The 23,887-nt window shown below is 31.4% G+C and overlaps 2 protein-coding genes and 1 long non-coding RNA gene across 4 annotated transcripts in view; 2 read left to right on the forward strand and 1 right to left on the reverse strand.

The window, feature by feature from the left end:
• The window catches only part of LOC117182945 (dynein heavy chain 7, axonemal), a 51,054-nt gene extending 45,164 nt beyond the window's left edge, over positions 1–5,890 (forward strand). The window contains exons 31-34 of the mRNA XM_033376062.1: positions 1,979–2,216; positions 2,281–2,432; positions 2,516–2,797; positions 5,622–5,890. Of these exons, the coding sequence (XP_033231953.1) occupies positions 1,979–2,216; positions 2,281–2,432; positions 2,516–2,797; positions 5,622–5,828 (879 nt within the window). The 3' untranslated portion in view covers positions 5,829–5,890. The remainder of the gene's footprint in view (positions 1–1,978; positions 2,217–2,280; positions 2,433–2,515; positions 2,798–5,621) is intronic.
• Positions 5,891–11,908: 6,018 nt separating this feature from the next.
• LOC117168040 lies at positions 11,909–13,804 on the forward strand. The gene is made up of 3 exons (XR_004466450.1): positions 11,909–12,383; positions 13,156–13,391; positions 13,514–13,804. It is a non-coding gene; the product is annotated as an uncharacterized LOC117168040 (long non-coding RNA).
• Positions 13,805–21,449: 7,645 nt separating this feature from the next.
• LOC117168065 overlaps positions 21,450–23,887 on the reverse strand; it is a 3,659-nt gene continuing 1,221 nt past the window's right edge. The window contains exons 2-3 of one of the 2 annotated variants that reach the window (XM_033353421.1): positions 23,255–23,332; positions 21,450–22,070 (exon numbers count right to left, since the gene is read on the reverse strand). In XM_033353421.1, coding sequence (XP_033209312.1) covers positions 21,607–22,070; positions 23,255–23,332 — 542 coding nt within the window. In that variant the 3' untranslated portion in view covers positions 21,450–21,606. Of the gene's footprint in view, positions 22,077–23,254; positions 23,333–23,887 lie in introns of both variants that reach the window. The other variant, XM_033353420.1, reaches the window with a different exon arrangement.

The following is a 23,887-nucleotide window of genomic DNA, read 5'->3' on the forward strand; positions in this document are numbered from 1 at the left end:
ACTCATTTACTGATTTTCATTTGTATTATACTTATTTGACGATGATACCGAAAATGTTGTTTATTTTCACCTATTTCTCACGGCTTAGGAGATCCTTCTAGAAAGTTTAAATTTGTATTGTTTTTTAATTAAATTTTTAAGGGTATACTCGTTCAGACCAATAGATTCTGATTTTTTAAATTAAAAATAACTAATTTAATAATTACAAATTTTTCATTAATCAATTTTAGTCTCATTTAAAAGTCGAAGAATTTTTACTCGGGCTTCTTTTGATTTTTCACTTTTTTCTCTATACTAGGGAAAAAGAGAAGCTCTGTAAAGAAGTTTTAAGGATACGATCGTATAAAGCGACTGGAGATACATGAAGAATTTATATTCACTCACAAAGTTTAATCAACCTTAACGTATATGAACATATCCCAGGCGAAAAAATTATATATAGCTTATATATAGTGTGAAATTTTATATAAAATATTTATTTGTTTTATACAAAAAATGTATAAAACAAATGAATATTATATATAATACTTCACGCTATATATAAACTATATATAATATTTTCGTCTGGGTACCCTGCGTAGAACCTTAAGTTTTTCTTAATTTCGCACTATTTCCCCTAGGCTTGGGGAAACATGGCGCCCTGTAGATTGATTTTGAGTTTAAATTTGAATTCAGCTACTCAATAAACATAAATGTTCATATTATTTTGCCGTGGTATAAATATGACATGAGCAGGTTCAGAATTCTCTTGATTTCAAGTTTTTCTCATGGGTTAGGTATAAAAATTTCACTTCTAGGGGAATTTATGAGTTCGGATTTGGTTTCAGCGGCTCAAAATAAATAAAAGTGCATTTATTTGCTGCAAAGTACAGACATTCTGCTTTCACAATTATCACCTTCGCAGATTCTAGAATTCCCCAGATTTTCCACTTTTCCCCCTGACTAGGGGAAAAATTTACCGTTAAATCTAAATTCTGAGGTCGAATTCGGATTCAGCGGCTCAAAATAGATTAGCATACACTGGTCTCGTACGCAGTTTTTAAAGATCAACTATTCGGTTGCAAATTCATCACTTTTATTTACAAATTTAACTATTTGTTTAAAATTTTCTGTTTCGATTAGTAATTGATCTTTTTTGGCTTGAAAATTCATCTTTTTCTGTAGAAAATTTTACATTTGAAAATTCAAGCGTCTTGAAAAAAGAATTAAAAAAAGAATTTGGTTTTAAATGCATTTGTTTGGTATAAAATTAATTGGCTTGTTTGCTGAAAATTTAACTATTCAGTCGGAAAATCATCTTTCTTGTTTAAAAATTCATCCTTTCGCGTTCAAAAATCAACTGTTTTTTCTATATTGTTGAAAAAAAAATCGACTTGAAATCTTAAGTATTTCATCTTAAATGCATTATGCTACAAATATGTTAAGTTTATTTAAAAACATTTATTCCCCTATTATTTAAAGTTTTTTAAAATCACCCTATTTCCTCTATTTCGAGATCTCCAATTTTGGGTCAAATTCTGTTAAAATGTTTCGTTTTTTATTTTAGGGGTTAATCAAATGAAAATGAAGCAAAATTTGACCTAAAAGTGTCTGTGTGTGTGTGTGTGTGTGTGTGTGAGGGGGGGGGGTGTTCATATTTGTGAGAATGGAAACTTTCCAAAATATTTTGATGTTGATACTTTGAACGGCCCCTTTATGAAGTTAAATGCAGTGGAACTCTTCAATAGCCCTCCCTTCTATAGCCCTTCCGGGAATTGACGCCGCGCCACAGGTAGGTATAACAGGAGCTGCGCGGGGGCCGCGGGGTCTACGGTTGTCACTTAAGCGTGCACTGAAGCGTGAACGAACAAAAGCGGAATGGGATATAATGAGTTAGTTCCAACCCACCGTCATCCCCAAAATCGGCACTGTAGAAGAGTTTCACTGTAATAGCGTGTTGAAAAAATAAATACAAATATTTTTATTGAGTCTTGTTTAGGACACTGTTTCTGAAGATCTTGAGGGTAGCAAGTCACCAGATGAAGTTGTTTTTGGAATATCAGCGGATATTCTTTCTAAATTGCCGATGAACTACGATCTTGTTGAGGCTCTTGAAAAATATCCAACTTCGTATGAGCAGAGTATGAATACAGTCCTGGTACAGGAAATGGGAAGATTCAATAAACTTCTGCAGACTATAAGAGGAAGTCTTGTAGATTTACAAAAAGCGATAAAAGGTCTAAACAATGTGAATAAAAATTTTAAAATATAGTGGAAATTACTTAATATTTGATGTTTTAGGTCTTGTTATAATGAATTCTGATCTCGAAGAAGTATACATATCGACGATCACAGGAAGAATTCCAGCATTATGGAGGAAGGACTCCTATCCTTCTTTAAAACCTCTTGGAAGTTATGTTCAAGACTTTCTCCGTAGACTGAACTTTCTGCAGGTTTTTTCAAACTTTAATTTTTTAAATTGATAAATATTTAGTTTCTTTAGTATGATAAAAATATCTTCTACCGTTTTACAAAGGACTGGTATGATAATGGACCACCGACTTCTTTCTGGATTTCCGGCTTCTACTTCACGCAGGCATTTTTAACCGGAGCACGACAGAACTATGCCAGGAAATATTCTATCCCAATAGATTTATTGATTTACGATTTCATTCCTCTCAAAGAAAAGACCTTCACGAAACCACCCTCAGACGGAATATATGTGTATGGTTTGTTTTTGGATGGGGCTCGTTTCAATATGAACACAATGAAGCTTGACGAAGCTGTGCCTAAAGTTCTCTTTGATACAATGCCTTATGTGAGTGGAAATTTCAATATAAAAAAATAGATAAATAAGTGGAGATTATATTTTAATAAGGGCCCGTCTATAAACTACGTGTTAGATTTGTATCCCCCTTCCCAGAAAGTAACTTAGCGGTTGGATAAAAATATGGATTTCAAGTTTATTTTGTATTTTTTTACTTTTTGTTGCGTTCAGTTGCTAGTATGCGTAAGTAACCGGTTGAACTGCTATGAGCCACAATAAAACATCAAGAATAATTCGAAACGTTAAAATATCAGATGTCCAAGCACAAAATCCTCTCGAAACGAAAGAATTAATTTGATTTTTAAAGAAAATACCGGAATGAATTAATTAAAAAAAAAGAATATATATATTGTCAACAAAATAGTTGAATTTTGCACCAAAAACAATTTTCGAACAAAAGGGATGAATTTTAAAAGCAAAAGGACGAAATTTTCAATAACAAATATTTCTCAACAAAAAAGTTGCATTAAGAACTAAATAGTTGAAGTTTCAAGCAAATACATTTTTTAAATAAAATAGTTAAAATTTAAAAAAAAAATAGTTTAATTTTTAGGCCAAAAAGATTAATTTTTTGTAAGCACTTGGATTTCTAACATAAAAGTTGATTTTGAACCAAGAAAGAATAATTTCCTACTAAAAAATACGACTTTTGTAATAAAGATGAATCTGTAAACCGAAAAAAATGAATTTTAAACAAAACATTTTCATTTTTCACTCAAAAAGATGACTTCAAAAAATAGTCGAATTTTCAACAAAATAATTAAACTTAAAAAAATTTTAATGTTAAAAAAATAGTAGAATTTTATTCTACACAGATATGTTTTCAACTAAGAAGATTAATTTTCTACCAAAAGACAAATTTTCAACCAAATAGTTGAATATTCAAGTAAGAAAGATAAGTTTCCGATCAAAAATAGTATATTTAATTATTGAAAAATACGAATTTTTAACAAAATAGTTGTGAATCAAAAGACAGGCAAAAAGATTAATTTTCAACGAAATACATCCAATTTCAATCAATAGTGGAATTTTTATCAAAATAAATGCGAATCATCAATCAAAAAGAGGAATTTTTAACCAAATAAAAAAAATAATAAATAAATAATTTTTAACAACGGAAAAAAAAATTTTCAAAGAAATATATCAATTTTAAACCAAAGAGGTGAATTAAAAAAAATCGTTTTTAATAAAGTACATAAATTTTCAACCAACTGGTTGAATGCTTGAACAAAAAATATTAATTTGTAACCAAATATTTGGAAGTTTAGCCGAGAAAAAGTTAAATTTTCAACTAGAATAATAAGTCTTCATCCAAAAAAGTTATTTTTTTACAATCTGCTTTAACTTTGAACCAAGTAGTTGATTTTCAAAAAAAATCTAAAAAACGAAAGAAGCATTTTCAAAGAAACATGCAATAGTTGATATTTTCACAAAAAATCTTTTAATATAAAATCAAAAGCAGTTGAATTAAACTAAGACGGGCAAATTAACAGTAACATTGTTGGATCTTTAACCAGAATAGATTAATTTTTTTACTAAATACTTGTATTTTCATTAAAAAAGGATGAATGAAAAAAAATTATTTAAGATAGACGAATTCTAAGATAAACATGCATTTTCAACTTGAAAATATGTATTTTCAATCAAAAATATTGATATTAAACAAAGAATGAAATAGTTACATTACATTTTCAACTGTAAAAAATTTCAACAAAATAATTAAATCTTCAACGAAATAGTAGAATTGTTAACCAAAAGAGGTAAATTCTAAAGAAAAAAGTATAATAGTAGATACTTATAATAATAAGAGTTAATTGTCAACGAAAGTTCGGATTTGAGCGAAAAAAATGAGAAAAAGGGAAAGTTTCTTGAAAACAGGAAAAAAACGGAGGAAATAGATGCAAGAGTCTGAAGTCTGTATTTAGATGATTGATTTGTAAAAAGAATCACTAATTTTTATTTTTTCAACCATTACAAAAATGGTGTAATATCACATTCTGCATAAAAAAAATCATCATAAAACATGCCCCATCCCGATAGTGTAACGTGGTTTTTAGATGGTCCCTAAGCCTAAGGGATCGTTCAAAAAGTGCGTAGAAACTGGGGGGGGGGGGCAAGGGAATTATTAAGCTGAGTTTTATTGGATGGGAGGGGGGGGGGCAGTAGAGGTCTTCTACGTAACGCTAAGTGTATATTTTTACATACAGAAAATATATGATATGTTTAGTTATCTACGGAATAACATTTTTCCTCAAAATAACATGAAATATGACAAAGTTCTGCGACTGAGAACGCTAAGATGAAGTTTATTTATTTTTCTCTTAGAATACAAAAAGTCGTAAAAAATGATTTACCTGAAAAAAGGATGAAAAAATGATGAGTGGTGGAATCATGTATAATTCATTGAATATTATCGCAGTGTCCGTTCGTATGACCGGTCAGACGAGATACAGTGGCATGACAGATGAAAATGTTGTCGACCATCCCCACCATGTAACCCCTTTCCAGCTCCCGTAATCATTGAACGATATAGTGCACAGCATATTTATAAAATGAATAAATTTAATTAAAAAAATGAAAAAAATAATTTAGGTTTTAAAAATCTAGAATTGTTTTTTATTCAGTTAATTAGGTTTTGTGAAAAAGTTACGCGAACCTGGGGGAGGAGGGATCAGCGACAAACTACTTTTCATGAAGGGAGCGAGGGGTTCAAATATGTCCAAAGAATTGTTGCGTATTTTTTGAACGGCTATTACCGTAGTTTTTGGACGGTCCCAAAATAGAAAGATAATGCTTTGACATTCTTTGCAAACAGCTTTGGTTGATTCCAATGACGAAAGAGGAAGTTAAAGAAAGGCTGACCTACACTTGTCCAGTTTATAAAACGAGCGAAAGACGAGGGGTGCTTTCTACAACCGGTCATTCTACTAATTTTGTTATTGCCATGTGGCTTCCAACTGCTAATCCGGAGGAACATTGGATAATGAGAGGTGTTGCGATGCTTTGTCAAATGTCTCAGTGAATTAGAAAGTATTAGGTCTACAAATTACTTCGGTGCCTTTACTTTGATGTCTTGTAATTCTTCGTAAAACTTGGAATTTTTCCCGCCCAAAGGTAATGTTACAGGTGATGGTCCTGCGGATTTTGCCTCACAGATTTTACGATGGTGATTTGTGTCGGACGCCATTTGTATTCAATAAAGATTTTTGAGGTTGAGTCCACAGAGCCGCCACCTAATTGACTGTGTTTTGGACTATAAGATTTGCCCTTTAAAACTACCTTAGGAAGAAAGAAATTTTAAGTTTGACCAAAAGTTACAAGAAATCAAAGTTAAAGCACCGAATTAATTTGTAGAAGTAATATAAACATCATTGATATATGTAATTTACACAATTAATTTATTTGAATAAAGAATATGTGGATTATTTTAAGTCTGGTTTCGTAGTTCTAAGGGAACAGTATTCAATAATTTATTACAGTCTGCAGAATCCTTTGGATGGGAAACTACGTTCAGAATGTAGACTAGACCTGCGCCCTTGGGGCTACTTTCCGTTCTCGTGTATAGATCTGCAGAAAGAGGTCTCGAGGGTGAAAATGATGGAGAGCGTCCGATATGAACGAAATCTCTATATTTAATGAATCTCTATATTTTTACGAATTTCCTGAGGTATTTATAACCAATACAGTTTTGCGATTAATTCTTACTGAAGCTATGGGGTTCAAGATCAATATCTGATACGCATATAATAGGGACGATTTGTATAAAAGGAACTTCAATCAAAATACATATATATGATTTCACAATCAAATTTAAGGCGGGATTCAAACTTGTAAAAACTAATTCGACTTAGTCTGATGAAATGATCCATTAATTAATCCTGGATTGAGACCTCTCAGGAAAATACTATAGATGCTGCGAATATTGATCCTTGTTATTTGAGAAGCATTTTTTTTAAAGTTACGCTTCCACAATTACCTTTTCTTGGATTAGATGAGAATAGGGCAATTTGTAAAAATTTGAATTGAATCGAATATAATATTTAAAGGTTCCTACAGTCGCTTCAAGTTTTCCATGCATTTTAAATCGACATAAGGGAGCAAAAAAAAGTATTGTCTTCCTTAAATTACTTTGGGATAAATTGGTCGTCTATAACAGGGGTGCTATTTTTTTTTAGAATTTCAATATACTTGTATTATGCAATCATAACTAAAAATTTATTTATTTGGATCAAAAAAAGTTTATCTGATCAAATTAATCTAGAGATTATAATTTTAAATTGATTTGAGCATTTAAAACAAAATGAATTTTATCTAATTTATTCATTTATTAATTAATCAATTAGTATACTAATTCAAGATTAAAAATACTTCAACAATGACTAGTTACCACTTCTTTTAAATGCAAGGAAATTGTTAATGATGTGAACCAACTTAATTAAAGACTTCATTACTTTAACAAGATTTAAAAAATTAAAGTTAAAATATATATTTGTTAATAGTTGATAACAATTTTTAATTGTTTCAATAAATTTGATAAACAATACTACTTTTGAACAAGTGGGTGTTTTTTGGTTATAAGATCGACTGCCAGTGACTTAAATACTATTTATTAGGAGATTTTGTCAGGTGATAATATTTGTTTTAAGTTTTCAAGAATTTATTAGCTGGAGTTTTCGAATATTTAAATATATATTCACTTATAAACAAACCAGTATCTGATTAGCTTTATTTGCTTTGTAAACATTTGATAATTTGGATGATTTTTTCCTACTAGAATTTGTAGCCTATATTATTCCCAACATATCCTTAATGATACGAATGAAGAATTTAATTCAGAATACTACTAGCCTTCTGAATTAAATTAAAGTTTGCTTCAAAATCAATAAAAATACATTCACAGTTGATGCTATTACATCAATTAAAAGTTTTCTAGCTCAAGCATAGTTACTTTTATAGAAAATTAAACATTTGTAACATCCTTGAAATAACAGGTAATTTTTTAAAAACTTTTTTTTGTGATTTTAATGTTAGGAAATGTCAATCTCCTTGATTGAATCTTTAAGGGATGCTGAAGCAACTCTTAAAATAAATTCAACGACATTTTCTGCTACTTAATATTTTTCGCATTTATTGTATAGTGATTTCCAACCCGAATACGGCAATCTCAAAATCTCTCCTGTCATTATGGTTGTTAGGAAATGTCAATTTCCTTCCTCTAAGGTTTAAGGGCTGTTAAATCAAGTCTCAAAATAAATTCAACAATCTCTCCTTCTAGGGAATGTTTCCCACATTTATCGTAAAGTATTGACCACAGTATTTATTTTGATTGCATGGAAATGTCAATTTCCTTGTTGAAATGTTTAGGGGATGTTAAAATAACCCTGAACATAATTTGAACGACTTTTCATGCTGGGATATATTTTCCACATTTATCGTAGAATGATGTCCTTCCACAATAGAATAATACTAAAATCTCGGAAGATTTTGATCGGTCGGAAACGTAAGGTTCACTGCTTCAATGTTTATTGGACGTTAAAACTACCCCAAAATAGCCTGTATACACAAAATCGCGAATCAGTCAAGTTTATGGTTAAAACTTTTGTTTCAATGGGTCCGATTCACAAAATGTGAAGCATCTAGCCAAATATAACAAAAAGTTTTTAAGCAGTTTAGAAATTGTCCGTTTTTCTGATAATATTTATTTCGTAATATTGATTTGCAGGTTTTAAATTACAAAAAAAAGTATAACTAGACATTTCGACAAAAACCTATTTTCTGTACATTTAGCGTGGGTTCCTTTTTTTAGCTTCTGAATATTTATACTTCAGGTTGCTATATGTTGTTTCAGTGTCCAGGAAAAAAAAACCCTTTCACTTGTTTGGAATTGTTTTCGAAGTCGTTTGGTTGGCGTAGGTTTAGGTGGGGCACGACGGAACTGGCGGGTAAAATAAAACGCTAATATATCTCAAAAAATATTCACACTCCAAGTTTGATAATAATTTATTAAATAAATATAAGTCTAATGAATTCAGTAAAGTGCAAAAAAAATTTATATTTTATGCAAATTGTATCAGAAATTAAGCGCAAATTTTGGGTACTTCAGAACTCAGGAATGGTGTTATTTTCGAGAGAAAATAAAGTACTAATAATGTTCTTATTCCCTTTTCCCTCACAAGAGTTAAAAAAAATGAAGTTCAAATTTTCTGTTGTTGCCATTAGATTTAATTATAAATTATTTAGACAAAAAAATTACGGATTTGAAATAAAGTTGTCGTTGGGGGCGAGATGCAACTAGCTGAATAGGGCGGAATGGAACACCGCAACATCCGCGAATTTAACCTGTCGCAGTCACTGTCAGTGTAGCCGGTCGCCGGTCGAGTTAGTAGCGAGATATTTGTAAGAAATAAAAAGTGATAAAGTACATGATTTAAGTTATTAAAATGAGAAATTATAAAATGAAGACTGGTAAACAAAACTGACTTCAGGAAAGTTTGAAAAGGACAATTGAAAGCATAAGAAACGATGAGTTAAATTACCACCAAGCTGAAAGTAAATACAAAGCTGCGGCATCAATATTTTGTCGCAAACTTGCTAAATATTTGGAAAATAATAGAATATAAACGGTATATCGAAGGAAGTTTAATTTTCTTTTCGTTAATTCTTTATGTACGAAAAACTTAAGTTCCTATTTGTGCTGTATTTAACAAATAATAACAACTATCGAACAAATAAATGTTGTATTCCAATTTAGTGTTTTCATTCTTTTATATATGTAACTTTCAAGTAATATGGATATTTTTCTTTAAATTTGTTTTTCAGATTAATTTTTATTATTTTAAATTCCTTTAATGTCTTTCTTCTTCCTCTGCTTTAATTCTTTAGCTTATGTTCTGGCTAATGTACGCATACATTTTGATTTGTTGCTTACTTTTTTTTAATTTTCAAAATTATTTAAAAATTAAAATTGATATTCCAATTGTTCCATACTGCCCCACCATGCGTTCTGTTTTACTCGCCGCGTGTTCCTAGCGCCCCACCTAACGTACAGTGCTTGACACTTAATTTCTAAAAAATTAGTTCACTCGAGTTACAAAAACATATGCGCAACTTGTAAATAATAAATTGGAGAAAATTTTAACTAATAATTGTTTCTACAAGTTCTTACAGGTTACAGCCTAATTAGCGTCAAAGATTTTGTGCACCGTCTCACCCCACCTTCCCCTATCTGTCACTGTAATTTCATATATCCGCCGATTGGTTTCTAACAGAATTTTACTTGTTATTGTTTTGTTGACACACTGATAAGCGGGAAAAGCCTTTAAATCCTCTAGAACTAAATTAGCAGAAGAAATTTAGTAGCCTTGCGTCTGATCTGTCCTAATCTCGCAATAGTTTATAAATTTTAAAAATCATGTGAAATATGGTAGGCTAACCTTTAAAAAGTCGGCCTCATTCAAAAATAGGTAAACCGATTCAATATGACTTTTCTTGAAATGGACATTGTAGTACATTGCAGATTTGAAGCTGTTTGAAAAACTGACCGATTCACATCTCAATCTGCAAATGACAGATACGCAATTAACGAAGTCGCCTTTTCAATGGGTTCTTTCTCCTGGGTGTGACACCTAATTCTATAGCATAATACTTTCGAATTTTAGCATGGTGGTATAGAACTATAGAGCATTCCTGTTGGACTCGACCTCATACTGAAAATGATCAGATTTTGTCCAAACTTTGGAAATTAAGAGTTATTAGCAATGAAAGTACAGTTGAATCTGGATTTAGTGATTCGGGTTTAAGTGTTTTTGAGAATTGACGCCGCGTCACGATGATTGGTGAGAAGAGCTGCAGAGGAATTTGCAGTGCTCACTCAGGCGTGGCCAAACAGAAGCGTTGCGGTAAGGCCTTTTGCCCCGACGGCCTACATGTGTAACTGTGTTATGCCATTGTGACAATTCACTCGAAGTGGGAAGCACACACAAATAAGCACGATAGCGAGATTACGTCGAACATCAGTTGATCTCCGACGCCCAGACTGTGGTCACTCAATGCTTTAGAAGTGCAGACCGATAATCGACGGTGGTGCCATCAAACGAGCCCGCAGGTTTTTAAGATAAGATAATAGATGCTTTATATCCAGATGATTTATAGATAATGTAATTAAAAAACTTAACAAATTGAAAAAAACCAATAGAAAAACAAATAAAAATACATAAATAATTACCGGAATAATTATTTATATATTTTTGCTTGTTTTTTTATTGCTTTTTTCATAAAAACATGTTCTAATCAAAAACGAAAGATGGAAGTATGTTTGAAAGCAGTTTTCATTTAAATGTTGTCATCATTTTCGACATCAATTTTCTTACCGGCAGGTTCCTTTCTCAAAATATTACTCTGTTTTTATGGTAATAATACAGAAGGTACCGCTCCTCTTTTAATGTTCAGTTGTGTACTACAACGATAATCACCAGGTCGAAAATGATGGCAACAAATTAGATATCAGCTCTCAAACAGTTCATAAAACAACGAAGGAGTAAATAGATAGATCAAACTTTGGCCCCTGAGCGACGTGTAGCGGGTGAAAGTACTACAGAGCCATCTAACGAGCCCGCAAAACAGGATCAAAGTATGTGCCTTCACGGTTGCCTATTTAGTGACCACAGCCTGCCGACGCCAATAGCCAACTGAAGCCGATGGGACTGATCAGACCATTTCGTGCCGTTGAATTAGCTTATCTTTGACCTTGAAAACAAAGTAATTTGACACGTGAACGTATATCGCGAAGTAGTATCTCAAAGTTATTAGAGCAGTGTTAATAAAAAAGAGTAGTAGATCTAAATTCATTTTGATCAAAAATGTTATGCTACGGCTTAAAATTACTTATTGACTATAATCCTTCTTTTTAATATTCGACAAAGGAGAAAAAGAACGCTAAAAAAAAGTTCGAGTTAAAGTTACTAGACGCATCTGTTTAAAACAGTTCTAGTTACTTTAATCCGAATTTATGGTGAACAGAAGTGTCGCGATCTTGAGTTGATTTCCAGAAATCTGTCTTTTGTCTCAAGTCATGTTGCTGGACGTGTCAAGTGACGCTTTAGCGCATATGTCCAATTCTCGAACAAACGCGATTTGTTGATTGAATTTTCAGTTATATAACTATAAGTAATTATAGTGAACCGTGAATTTAGTTGTATTGTAAGAAAAAATTGCGCGTTATCCGTCTAAACACCAGTGCTACAGGAATACTTCCAAACCAAGCACATATTTTTATGGTATCTTTGAGAAATATTCTGAAAAATATTAGCGAAGTGGTCAATAAATAAGCAAGGTAAATGTTCGAGAATTTTGGAAATCACCAAGTGATCTACAGAACTGATAGTAAGGGAATATCTAACACTCTATTATAGTTGAATTAACTAGAATTCTGGTTGGTTCAACCAGCATTTTTTTGGGAATGAAGTATTGAATAGATAGAGCATGATCGTTTCTAGCCCAAAAGAAAGAGCTGTCATTGGAACACATCGGATAGTGAAAACTGTGTTTTTTGTACACAATTAATCTAATATTTATGAAAGTAAGTGATTTTCTGTTAAATAACTTCTTCTTATGTTTGGTTATGAAACGCCATCGCATGCATTAAGCGATTACGCGGAAGTTCGTGCTTCCCACTTGAAGTGTTTTTTCCCTAGTTTTTCGCCTATGTATAAATATTTGCAAAAAGTAATGTGCTTTTGGACGCTGCTGTCTTCAAATGGTATATTCAAGTGAGCGACAGAATATCTTGACAGATAATTCAAGAGAAAGCATTTTTTTCAAACGAGATTCTCAGCGATCCACAAATGTTTAAAGTACGCAAGCAGGAAATGTATTTATTTTAACGTGCAAGAGCCAGTTTCTTTCTCATTGCCATTAAATATTTAATTTACCCTTGCGTTCGTATTAGAAAAACAATTTTCAAAATATTTGTTACCACGTAGTAAAATCCACTGGAAACGGTTCATACGCCCCGGACTGCTTACGTTCCGAGAATCTGGATTTAATGTCAAGGCCAGCCCCAAAACTGACACTGAATCCAGATTCTTCTGCATGTTGTCTAATTTTGTGAAGCTTCAAAGTTTAGTTTACAAGGAAAAAATTATCAAAATAACATTTAGCTTATGAATATTTAGTGAATTCGGGTGAAATTTGCAAGGCAGCGCTTACCTTTACATAACTAGGAGAAAAAAATATCCACTCAATATATATTAATTACAAAAAATTAAATTCTATTACTAAATGGGGGGATTCTCTCATTTTTAAATTAAGTTTAGCACTACTAAGAGTCATATGTACCCATTTTTATTTAGAAAAAAGGCTTTTCAAGTCGGTGAATAATGACTGCAACAAGTTAATATCAGGATCACTTCTGGATTGAACTGCATGTATCAAACATCCATAACACCAAGTCTTCTCATAGAACCCATTTAGGAAGATTACCGTTTTCGTAGTCCCAACAACGTAGAATTCCCCCTAAAGTGGTGTGATTACGATCTGGAAGTCGTACAAAAATGACGAGGTTTCCAGGAATCACTAGATGCCAATTGTAAGGCTCCAGTATTGCTGCCAAAACAGTGTTACGATATTTTATAAAGCAGCGGGAATTTAGCGTATTATAAATATTGATATTAACAGTTTTGAGATTTGCAATGAAATGTTTGGTTTCAGGCTCACGACGCACGGAAACATAAACGTGCTCCATTGAATCGGTTCGTTGAAGTTGAAATATCCAGGTAGGAATTTCACTGCTATCGACGGAAACTAGAATTCCAGCAAAAACTTGGTGTCCAGCACCTTTAGTTTGAATATAAACTCGGCTTCCTCCAGAAATACTAAAATCATGGGCTGGTGAACTTCCTTCAGTTGGTTTCATCACTGCATCTAGTTTTTTAAAGTAAAAATAGAGATTAATGAATTGTTTATACTCTCAGAAAATATCGAATATTAAGTGAGAGAATTCAAAATAAAAGACTAACAAAACAAGTGTATCAAGATAAAGTAAATGGCAGCGTTTCCATAGGCAGACCGCGGAAAGAATAGTTAGAATGTGTGAATGAGACTTAAGTTAGAACAGACATGAGAAGCCACAGAAACACGAGAGGAAGTAAAAAAAGCTCGAGAAGTATTTCAGGATATATAACTATAGCGGCAAATAGCTAATGAAAAGAGTGTCAGTGGAGTGAATGACGTCTGAAACAAAAGACCTTCGATACTAATGGACCCAAATGGGGAACCTCACATGACGACTTTGTAAGGATCTTCACTTGGGGTGGTTGCTAGAGAGATTGATCAGCAACCTGGGTCGGAGCAGTGTTGCGAAACGAACGTGTTATTTAAATAAATAACACGATCATTTTGGATCAATCTAAAAATTTTATATCTCTTCCTCACATTACTCCCTTCTCCACCAAGTGAGTCACGCCTACCCCGAAAGGAAAATGACTTAATGGTGTAATAATACAATAAACAGAAAAAGTACATCAGCAGTAGCTGTTATAATGACAGATGATACAAAACACGTGTATTGGAAAATGAGTCGCCGGGAATTTCTTGCAGTTGGATCTTCGAAAAACAATTTTTTTAGAAAAACCCCTCTATAGTCGGTGAGTGTCATTAGCGCACGTGTTATACCTTTTCTTTCAAAACGATAATTATAAAACCACATAAAGTTGTTTTTGTGACATTAAGGTAACGTTAATAGGTAAATAGGTAACATTACGAACCTAAATAACGTTCAGTATGTTTTCTTATTAAAAATGTTAACAAAGTTTGCGAATTTTTTTGACGTTTTTCCCGCTTAAATGGGAATAGAATTATTAGAACCCAATAACAAATACAACTATTTTTGGTTAAAAGGTAATTTTTTGGGTAAAAAAGTCTACTATCTTATTGTTGGTTTGCATCTCATCTGGGTTGACTAAAAGTTCTATTAATTGTTTTAAAATTCATGTATTTTATGGAATTTTTTTTTATAGAAAATTCATCTTCTTGCTTGAAAATTCACCATTTTTGGTGAACATTCATATTTTTAAATAAAAATTTAACTATTATGCTGACATTTTTTTGTTAAAAATCATGTCATGTCTTCTCATGTCTCATATCTAATAATTTAACTATTCCAATTTTTGTTAAAAAATTATCCAGGTTTAGTTAAAAATCGTATTTTGTGTGCAAACAATTTTCAAATAATCTTGGTTAAGAATTCAGCTTTTATCGATTAAAAATTCAACTATTTTTAAGTCCTTTTCTTTGGCAGAAATTTAAACTATTTTGTTAAAAATTCATTCTTGTGGATTGAAAATCTTTCTTTTATGGTGGAAAAATCATATTTTTGGTTCCAAATTCAACTTTTTTGTTGAAAATTATCTCTACGCTGGAGAATTCAACTGTTTGAAAAAAAACACATCTTTGGTTTGCAAATTTAAGTATTCGGCTAAAATTTCAAATAAATTTAAGGAATTTGAAGCGTTTTATATTGTACTTAATACCGCATCAATATTATTTTATTTATAAGCATTTATTCCCTACATTTCGAAAAAAATCACCTGGCTTCCGCTGTTTTCATTGTATTTTGTACTGTGAAATCGGATATTTCAATATTTTTAATTAACCTTGATTCATTGCCAAAGTTCATCACAGTCACGTACACGAAAAGAAGCAACCTAAGTTTTCCAAATTCGTTTCCAAGTTCATTTTTTTAGTTCTATGATGTTTCATATCCAATCGTTTTCCATAGTTTAAACACAAAATTCTGTGAGACAATCAAATTTTTTTACCGTGTAGGCATTTTGGCAACTTAACACCCTGGAAACCCGAAACACGCAGTATAACCGTAAAAACCATGTTTAAGTCCACCACGTAGGGAGCGGAGATCAAAAATAGATCAATTTGAGTAATTCAACTAGTATCTGAGTGTTTCACTACTCGTAATAATATAGAATTATATTAATCTGTCACCTACTCTAACGATCGCCTAGTCGAAAGTTCAGTTATTCTATATTCTCTATATATGCTTATTCTAAATTGCGCCATTTCGTAAGACCTCCCACAGCGGTCCCCGTACGAGCTGTATGGTCACTCCCGCGTCAGCGACTGAACATTTGAAAAAAGAGGCCCGAAGAGCGGGAAGTTTGAATTCAGCATTTTAATATGACGTCATGGGACTGCAAACAACTTTTTTAAGAAAATATTTTAAGCGTAAAAGTAACTCATAAATTTACGAACAGTAGCATTTCTCAAGTGTCAAATGTACTTTCTCAGTCGTGTTCCGTTCTTTCATCGATTGACGACCTTTCACTGTCACGAAATAAAATAAAATATCTAAAATTGTAAGTTAGTGGCACTCTAACCTCAAATTTCGGACAGTTGCTTGTATTTTGTGCAAGTGAAAGGTCTTCAACTGAGAAGAGGATGAGAAAACAGAATTGCGCAAATTTATTCCACGCTTTAAAAGATTACTATTCAGACCTTGCATGATACACTTTAAAAATATTAATATCCAAAGTTACTTTTACGTTTAGTTTACTTTTACGTTTTCTCCTAAAAACTTGTCTGTATTTCGATGTTAAGAATTCTGCTAACTTCCGTGACATTTACACCTATCATATCATGCTTTCATTCATTTCCTCCGCCAAGGACGATCTAACAATGGCTAGACCGTGAGTCACTATATTGACAGTCGAGTGCATTTATCTGTACCATTATTGATATTATTTATTTAAAATAGACAGGAGCATTTCGTCACATACGCAGTTTAAAAAAGTTGCTTAAATAAAATAATTATTTGTTTACGTTTCATGGCCGTTAGAATAAACAAACGACAGATTTCTTTTCCTTAAGTTAATTTGCCAGAAAAAAAATAAGTCTTTAGTGATTTCTGTTACTAGTTAGTGAACTTTCGTTGTTGATTGTTTTCGATATGAAATGTTTGCTGGTATTTTTTTTCGACTTTCTTGGCTTTTCTGTGAATGCATACGTTAAAGTTAAAGGAAGAATTTTGCAAATAACATTTTCCAAGTTTTTTTTCCAAGTTTTATAATATTGTCTTTTTACCGTATCAATAAAGTTGATAATTTTACCTAATCGACTTCTTTACAAAACTGTTTCAATTATCATCTATCTATCATGTATCTCATTTCTATAATAAACTTCTTCTGATTAATATATAGAGCCCTAAATAAATTCATATATTCTTACTAAGCACACGGAAAAAATGTATTGCTGATTAAAGGTATTTATTTTTGATCTGGCTGCAAATATAGTTGAAAACAAATCAATAAACATGTGTGAAGGCTGTATATAGCGCTAGGATTTTTTTCTAATTTTATTTTCAGCAGGATTAATCAAGTTTGCACATGATAACAAAATGTGTTAGAAAATAAACATACTTTCGTCAAGGAAATATCTTCGTGTAGTAAACATGAATATTTTCCTATAAATAGAGCCGTATATCAAAATATTTTGAAATTTGAAGTATTACTCCTTACAAAATAACATAAAAAATTAATTTTTTAATTAAAAATAATACAAACTTAAAGTACCCCATATCACCCTAATGCGTTTCTCGTTCCACCCGAGGCTCGATATTAGACATGGCAAATGCACCCTTTTTCCATTTGCATTCTTTATTTTTAATTGACTGTTTTAACATATATTTTATTCTTTAGAAAATTCAAACATAAAGGGTCATAGTTTTTGAATAGTAACTCAAATTCTGTATTTGAAATTTATAATTGATTTTACAGTTTAAGTTTAAATTATAAAGATTAAAAAAGGCTTAATTAAAATAAAAGTGAGCGAAATTTTTTAATAAATCCGAGATACAATTGGCTGTTTCAAAAACAAAAATTATTTCTTACAAATTTTTGTGTTCCAACCATAATTTTTTTCAGAGCAATTAGTGCAACATTTCTGTTGTGCGAGTAAATATTTTTTTGATCATTCAGCAATTATGTAACTTTTATTTGTGTTTGCTCTTACGTTATAATGTTAGAAATTGTCCAAAAACACTTTTCAAGTATGCAAAATTTCGAAATGATGATTTTGCTGAAAAGCGTTTGACTTGCAAGCTATATATTTGTGGACTCGTTGATTAAAATAAATTTATGGATTCCCGAAAAATTCTATAAACTAAACTCTTGAACGGTTGTTTGAAAGGCTTAGGTTCAGTTTCTGCACAGATATTCGACTTTGAAATGAAGCATGAACTTTCATAATTTCAATACAAATACATATATGCTTTTAATGTCAACCTGTGTACTCGGCACAAATTATATAGATTTTCATAGATATTACTGTGGACAAATAGACATTTCTTATCAATATTATGCATTGTCTATATCATGAAACTTACTGTTTGGAGCTAATCTTGCGGAAATTTGTGTACATATCTTATTTACCCCCATACCTCTTCCGCCACCTCGGAATTATTGGGAAATACAATTTAACGCCTCTTCAATCCCTTCAGACCTCTTTTGTAACCCGAAACTCCATTTTCAATACATTTCCAAATAGCACCAATAACCATAAGCTTAAAACTGTCAAAAATGTTTCATCTGTTTGATCTTTTTCAGAGCTAAATAAAAAGCAAATTACTTTGAGTATTAATATTGAAATTAATTCGCAATACTGCTTACAATTGATGACACAGACCAACATGGTTTTGTTGTTAGAAGTGGAGCGTCATTTTCGAAGTAATTTTTTACGTAGAATACAAGTCTGGAGTCAGAATTGGCCCATCACGTCAGGATTTTAAGATATTTGAGGTTATGTACCCAAAAAATGGCGTTTTTGGCTACATTTGAGGTTATGTACAGAAGACACCAAATTTTGAGGGATTTTTTCTTTAATTGTGTCATATAGTACTGATCTTTCTCTTTAATTTAAGATGCATAGAGTTCAATTACCATTTTTCTTCACCAAGTTACGCCAATTTGAGATATGTTCCATTATATCTTGAGCATTTGCTTTAAATACTTTGAGGCAGACATTTTCTACTGGGTGTTTTCGCTTGGAAATTTGTACTTGGGTGTGTTCGGGGTTGTTGAAATTACAAAAATTTCTGAATAATAGGCACTTCAATTATAATATTAAATTAAACTTACTTATAGAATTAATGATAACCATACAGGTAAAGAGTAGAATGACGAGCTTCATTTTTTCCATGTAGTTTCTACGATGGAGAACTGAAAACTAATTTTTAAAGAATTTTAATATTGGTGATTGTCGGTGATTTTTTCAATATGTTTACTGAAATAAATTCTGTTAAACTTATATACAATGCTAACAAGTGTCTGCCTGCACAGCTTTATCTGTTAATGAAAACCGAGAGGAAAGATAAAAACTGCTCAAGTTAAAAATGGAATTTTTCATATTTGCAAGATTTATTAGCCATATATTTAGAACCTGTAAGAATATGAATTTTAATGCACTCGAAATAAATGATTCCACTCTAATAATTATTTACAATTTAAAAAGTCTGCTTGCTGCGTTATTGAAGATTTTGTTGCAACTTGTGTCGTTTTTCCATAAATCCAATAAATTCATTTTTAATGCTACTTTTTATCATTCAAATTAAAAAAACACATCCTAGCGTAAAGTGGTCATCCCTGAAGAAGTGAACTGCAATGTTCACAAAAAGTTTGCAAAATTCGTAGTTTTGTACACGATTGGAACCCGAAATATCTCTTTTTATTAAAATAAATCATCGCAAAAGCATTTAATATATTTAAAAATCCTCTTGGTAGTTATAGAGGTATTTATAAATCTGGTTCTGTATAATTAAGTTGTTCAATTCTTCCACCCGAGTTCCAATTCAAATTAGAAAACATTTTTCTCATCCTTTTCTTTAATGCTAAACACCGTACGCTATATACTAATAAAATTTGTTCACAAATGCCATCGAAGAAATTTAGTTTTTTTCAGCGTGAAGGTATATCGGTAAATATTGGGAAAGAAAATAAACAAATATATTTTGTTTTGATGTTACTTTCAGGCGATAATCTTGAAATGCACTCTATTGTCGCCTTCGTGGAAAGTTTTTCAAAAAATTTATTTTCTAGATTTTGTCTAACTGAACACAATAATCCTAATTCAATTTTTAATTAACCCGATTGTATTCTTCGAGACCCGGAAAATAATGACAATATTTTGGCTCACAAAATGTCTCTGTTTCTGGAATAAAATACTGCATCATAATGTCATCTCGTGAAATGATAAATCTGTTCAGAAGTTTATTCCTTATTGTAGGACCCTTCGTGTCAGAAGAGAACACATATTAGGGGTTATAATGGGGTTAGTATAATAATGAGAAAATTTTAAATGAAAAATAAATTAGTTATTAACATTTCTTATTGAAACATAATAAATATATCTCTTCATATTTTTAAAAAAAAGATAGCTGCCATTAGTTTTTGTTTTAAACAATTATTTTCAAAGAAACTGAGACTGTAAAAACTGGTCTTTTTAGTTGAATTTTGCCTACGTAAAGCACTTTTTGGTGATTTTTTTTCGGAATAAACGACAGTATTATATTTTCCCTGAATATCCGTTGTTTTTAATTTTGCATCTTTATTATTCTAATGCTAAATTATGACAGATTAAGTATAGGTGAGACAAGAGGGTAAGTGTAATATCTCATTCTTGTTTTCCTTTTTCATTTTGAACTAAGAGAATCTGCCAACAATTCGACGGTAATTGGAGAGGTAAATGACACTCATTTTTTTAATAAAAATGTAAATTCATTGTAATAATTTGTAATTAAAGTTTTATTGTAGAGATTATTACAAACAAATAATTTTTAAATTAATTTAGATATCATACAATTTAAAATAGGTACGTTCTTCATTATCACTGAATCTTCGTTCCAAAATTGAATTTTTAACGTGTTATTTTCATTAATATTTTTATAATAGACAGATAATTAAAAGCAAATATATATTATAAGAATTATTGGATGTTTTATTTATATTTACAAAAAAACAATATTGTAAAATTTAGATTTAAGTTTTTATTTACACGTATATCACTTACTCGTACTGGTGGTAAATATAAAATCGTAAACATGCTACCAAGGACAACTAAAAATATTTCTTCAGGCAAGGTTTTGTTGATTAAAAAGGCTAATTTTAAAAGTATAAACTCCAAAGACAATTATGTTAAAATTTGAAACATGAATCTTCTAAAATAATTGAAATATCACTTAATAAAGTATAACTTTGTAATTTCGAATGAAACTTATTCTTATTGCCTCTGCCAAAAGAATACAAAAAATTTGCATTCCTCTTGTTCATTTGGGACACCCCAAGGCTACCATTTAAACTGTAAAAATTCGGCACGAAATTTAGCTCTTAAACATCACATCCTAAAATAATTATTTTGAAAAATGTTTATCCTGCGATTTTGAATTGTTAAAATTCTAGAATTCATACATTTTATTCGTTCAATTTATATTACTGACTAACACTATTGAAAGTCACGTTCACCTATTTTAAGTTTAAAAAAGGGATTCTATGAAAGATCAGAATTCTATGTATTTTACTTTTATATAATGGTGGATAGTAATCGTAAAAAGTTTACCTCAGGGTCTGTATTTTTCATATATTTAAAAAAATTTTGTTACAACCATACCTGTAGTAATTCGTATCACGCATGCTTATCCTCGCTGGATAAGGCTAATTTACAGTTTCTTTTATCTAAGGTATAATACAATACTTGACAATATATAAAAAATATTTGTCGCGAATCCTTAATACCCAGTTTTTTCAACGAACCCATTTAGGAAGAATACCGTCCTCTTCATTCCAAGAACGTAGAACTCCCCCCAAACTGGTGTGATTTTCATCTGGAAGTCGTACAAAAATGGCCGGGATTCCAGAAGTCGCTAGTTGCCAATTGTAAGGCTTAAGCGTTGTTGTTGAAACAGAGTTACTATGTTTTATAATACAGCGGGAGTTTAATATATTATAAATATTGACCTGAACAGTTTTGAGATTTGCTATGAAATGATTTGCTTCAGTCTCCCGAGGTATGGATACATAAACATGCTCCATTGAATTGGTTTGTTGAAATTGTTGATATATCCAGGTAGGAATTTTATCTGGACCAACGGGAATTAGAACTCCAGCAAAAATTTCTTTGCCTCGACCTTTAGTTTGTATATAAACGCGGCTTCCTCCAGAAATATTAAAATCATGGCCTGGTGAACTTCCTTCAGATTGTCTCATCACTGCATCTAGTTTTGTAAGAAAAAATAGATATTAATGAATTGTTTATACTTTGAGAAAATATTATGCAGCAAGTGGATAAGCAGGAGCCTGTACTCATTGCAGATTATAGAAAAAACAGGGCAAAGAATGAAATCATGCAATTCTATGCGGGTATTAATAAAACATGAAAATAATAAAACTATATTAATTTGCCTTTGAGACATCAGTATAGTGCCTCATGAAAACCTGAAAAAATTGCATTTTTGTTTTGCTTTGTTTAATCGATAGAAAAACTATTCGACAATGTGCGTGTAAAATGTTAATCAAAATTCGGAATATTTCTAAAGATACATTCCGTAGAGTGTATCGGCGCACGAGCGCGTCAGTCACGCAAAAAAACTTTGAAGCACGTTTTCTCAAAACGACATTCTTCAAACTGGCGTTCAGGATTACACAAAAAGTTTTCAACCGATTGACCTCAACTGAATGTTATTTTATTGATAATAAAAAATTATTCTATATGAACCACACATATTCATAATTTTATAAAATTTTCAGACTCCTTATGCAACAATATTAACCAATTTTACTGCGAAAAATCGTAAATTTTGATTTTAACAGTACAAAATAGTACATTTTCTATTGTTTTTGGCTTTTTAGTGGTTCATATAGAATAATTAAGTATACTGAGTAAAAAAAAAAATTCATTGATTGATTCTTTTCCTTGTTTTTACGAAACTTCGTCTTTATCCTGTCTTTTGCTTAAATACGAACAGAATAAATAGAACCCAATAAAAAATCAAGACATTTCTTGCTCAAAATAAATGTTTAAATTGCCAACTTCTACTGGCACAGTGTGAACGCTTCCTCTTCTCTATCTCTCTTTTGTTGCTTCCACTTCTCTCTCTCTCTCTCTCTCGCCACTCTCTCTGAAGTTTTATGCAATTATTTAGTGTGTTTCAAATATGTTTATGTTAAAAGAGTTAATAGAAAAACCACTTCAATTTACAGCATACAAAGTCATCACTTCTGCATCTATTTTTTATCATACAACCTTTCATCTCCTTGCTTGAAAGTTCAACTGCTTTTTGAAAAATTAATTTGATTATGACGTGACAGAAAAAGTTCGCTTTCCGATCGATTGCAGCAACCAAAATATACGACAAATAATATTTTTCATCCTAGTTGTATTTTTAATTTTAACCTGTGTAAATGCGGCTTCCTCCAGGGTTATCTAAATGTGGGACTGATGAACTTCCTCCAGTTTCTCTCGTCGCTGCATCTATTTTTGTTAGGAAAAATAAAGATTTATTAATTTCGTGTATATACTTGTAAAATATAAAAAAGTAAGCAGATTATCGGGAGCTGTTATAATTCCAGAATATAGAAAAAGCACGTCAAAACATCAAACTTTTGGCATATGGGTTTCGAGTTGCAACAAAAAAGAGCTGTATTTTGTTTGAAAATTCGTCGTTTTTCATAAAAAATTTAATGATTTTGGTGGATATATATATGTTCTTGCTGAAAATGCCAATCTTTAGTTGAAAACGGATCTATTATGCTTATGATTTCAATTATTTTTTCGAAAAATCTTATTTTGTGGGTAAATTCATATGCTAATCGCACTCGTCAACGTTTTCGAACTCGCTTCGCTCTGTGCTAACCTCCGACTTATCATTCGAGCCTGCGGCTTATGCTGCAAGTTTCACACTGCGGCAATCACCTATTTTGCGCACTTGTACGAGGGTAGTTCAATAAGTCCTTAGAATGACCAACAGATGGCGCGCGAATCGCTCCAAATCATCTGTTTTCAGTCAGTACCACTCCCGACTAGATA

The sequence above is a fragment of the Belonocnema kinseyi genome, chromosome 2, assembly GCF_010883055.1.
Source record: "Belonocnema kinseyi isolate 2016_QV_RU_SX_M_011 chromosome 2, B_treatae_v1, whole genome shotgun sequence".
NCBI lineage: Eukaryota > Metazoa > Arthropoda > Insecta > Hymenoptera > Cynipidae > Belonocnema > Belonocnema kinseyi.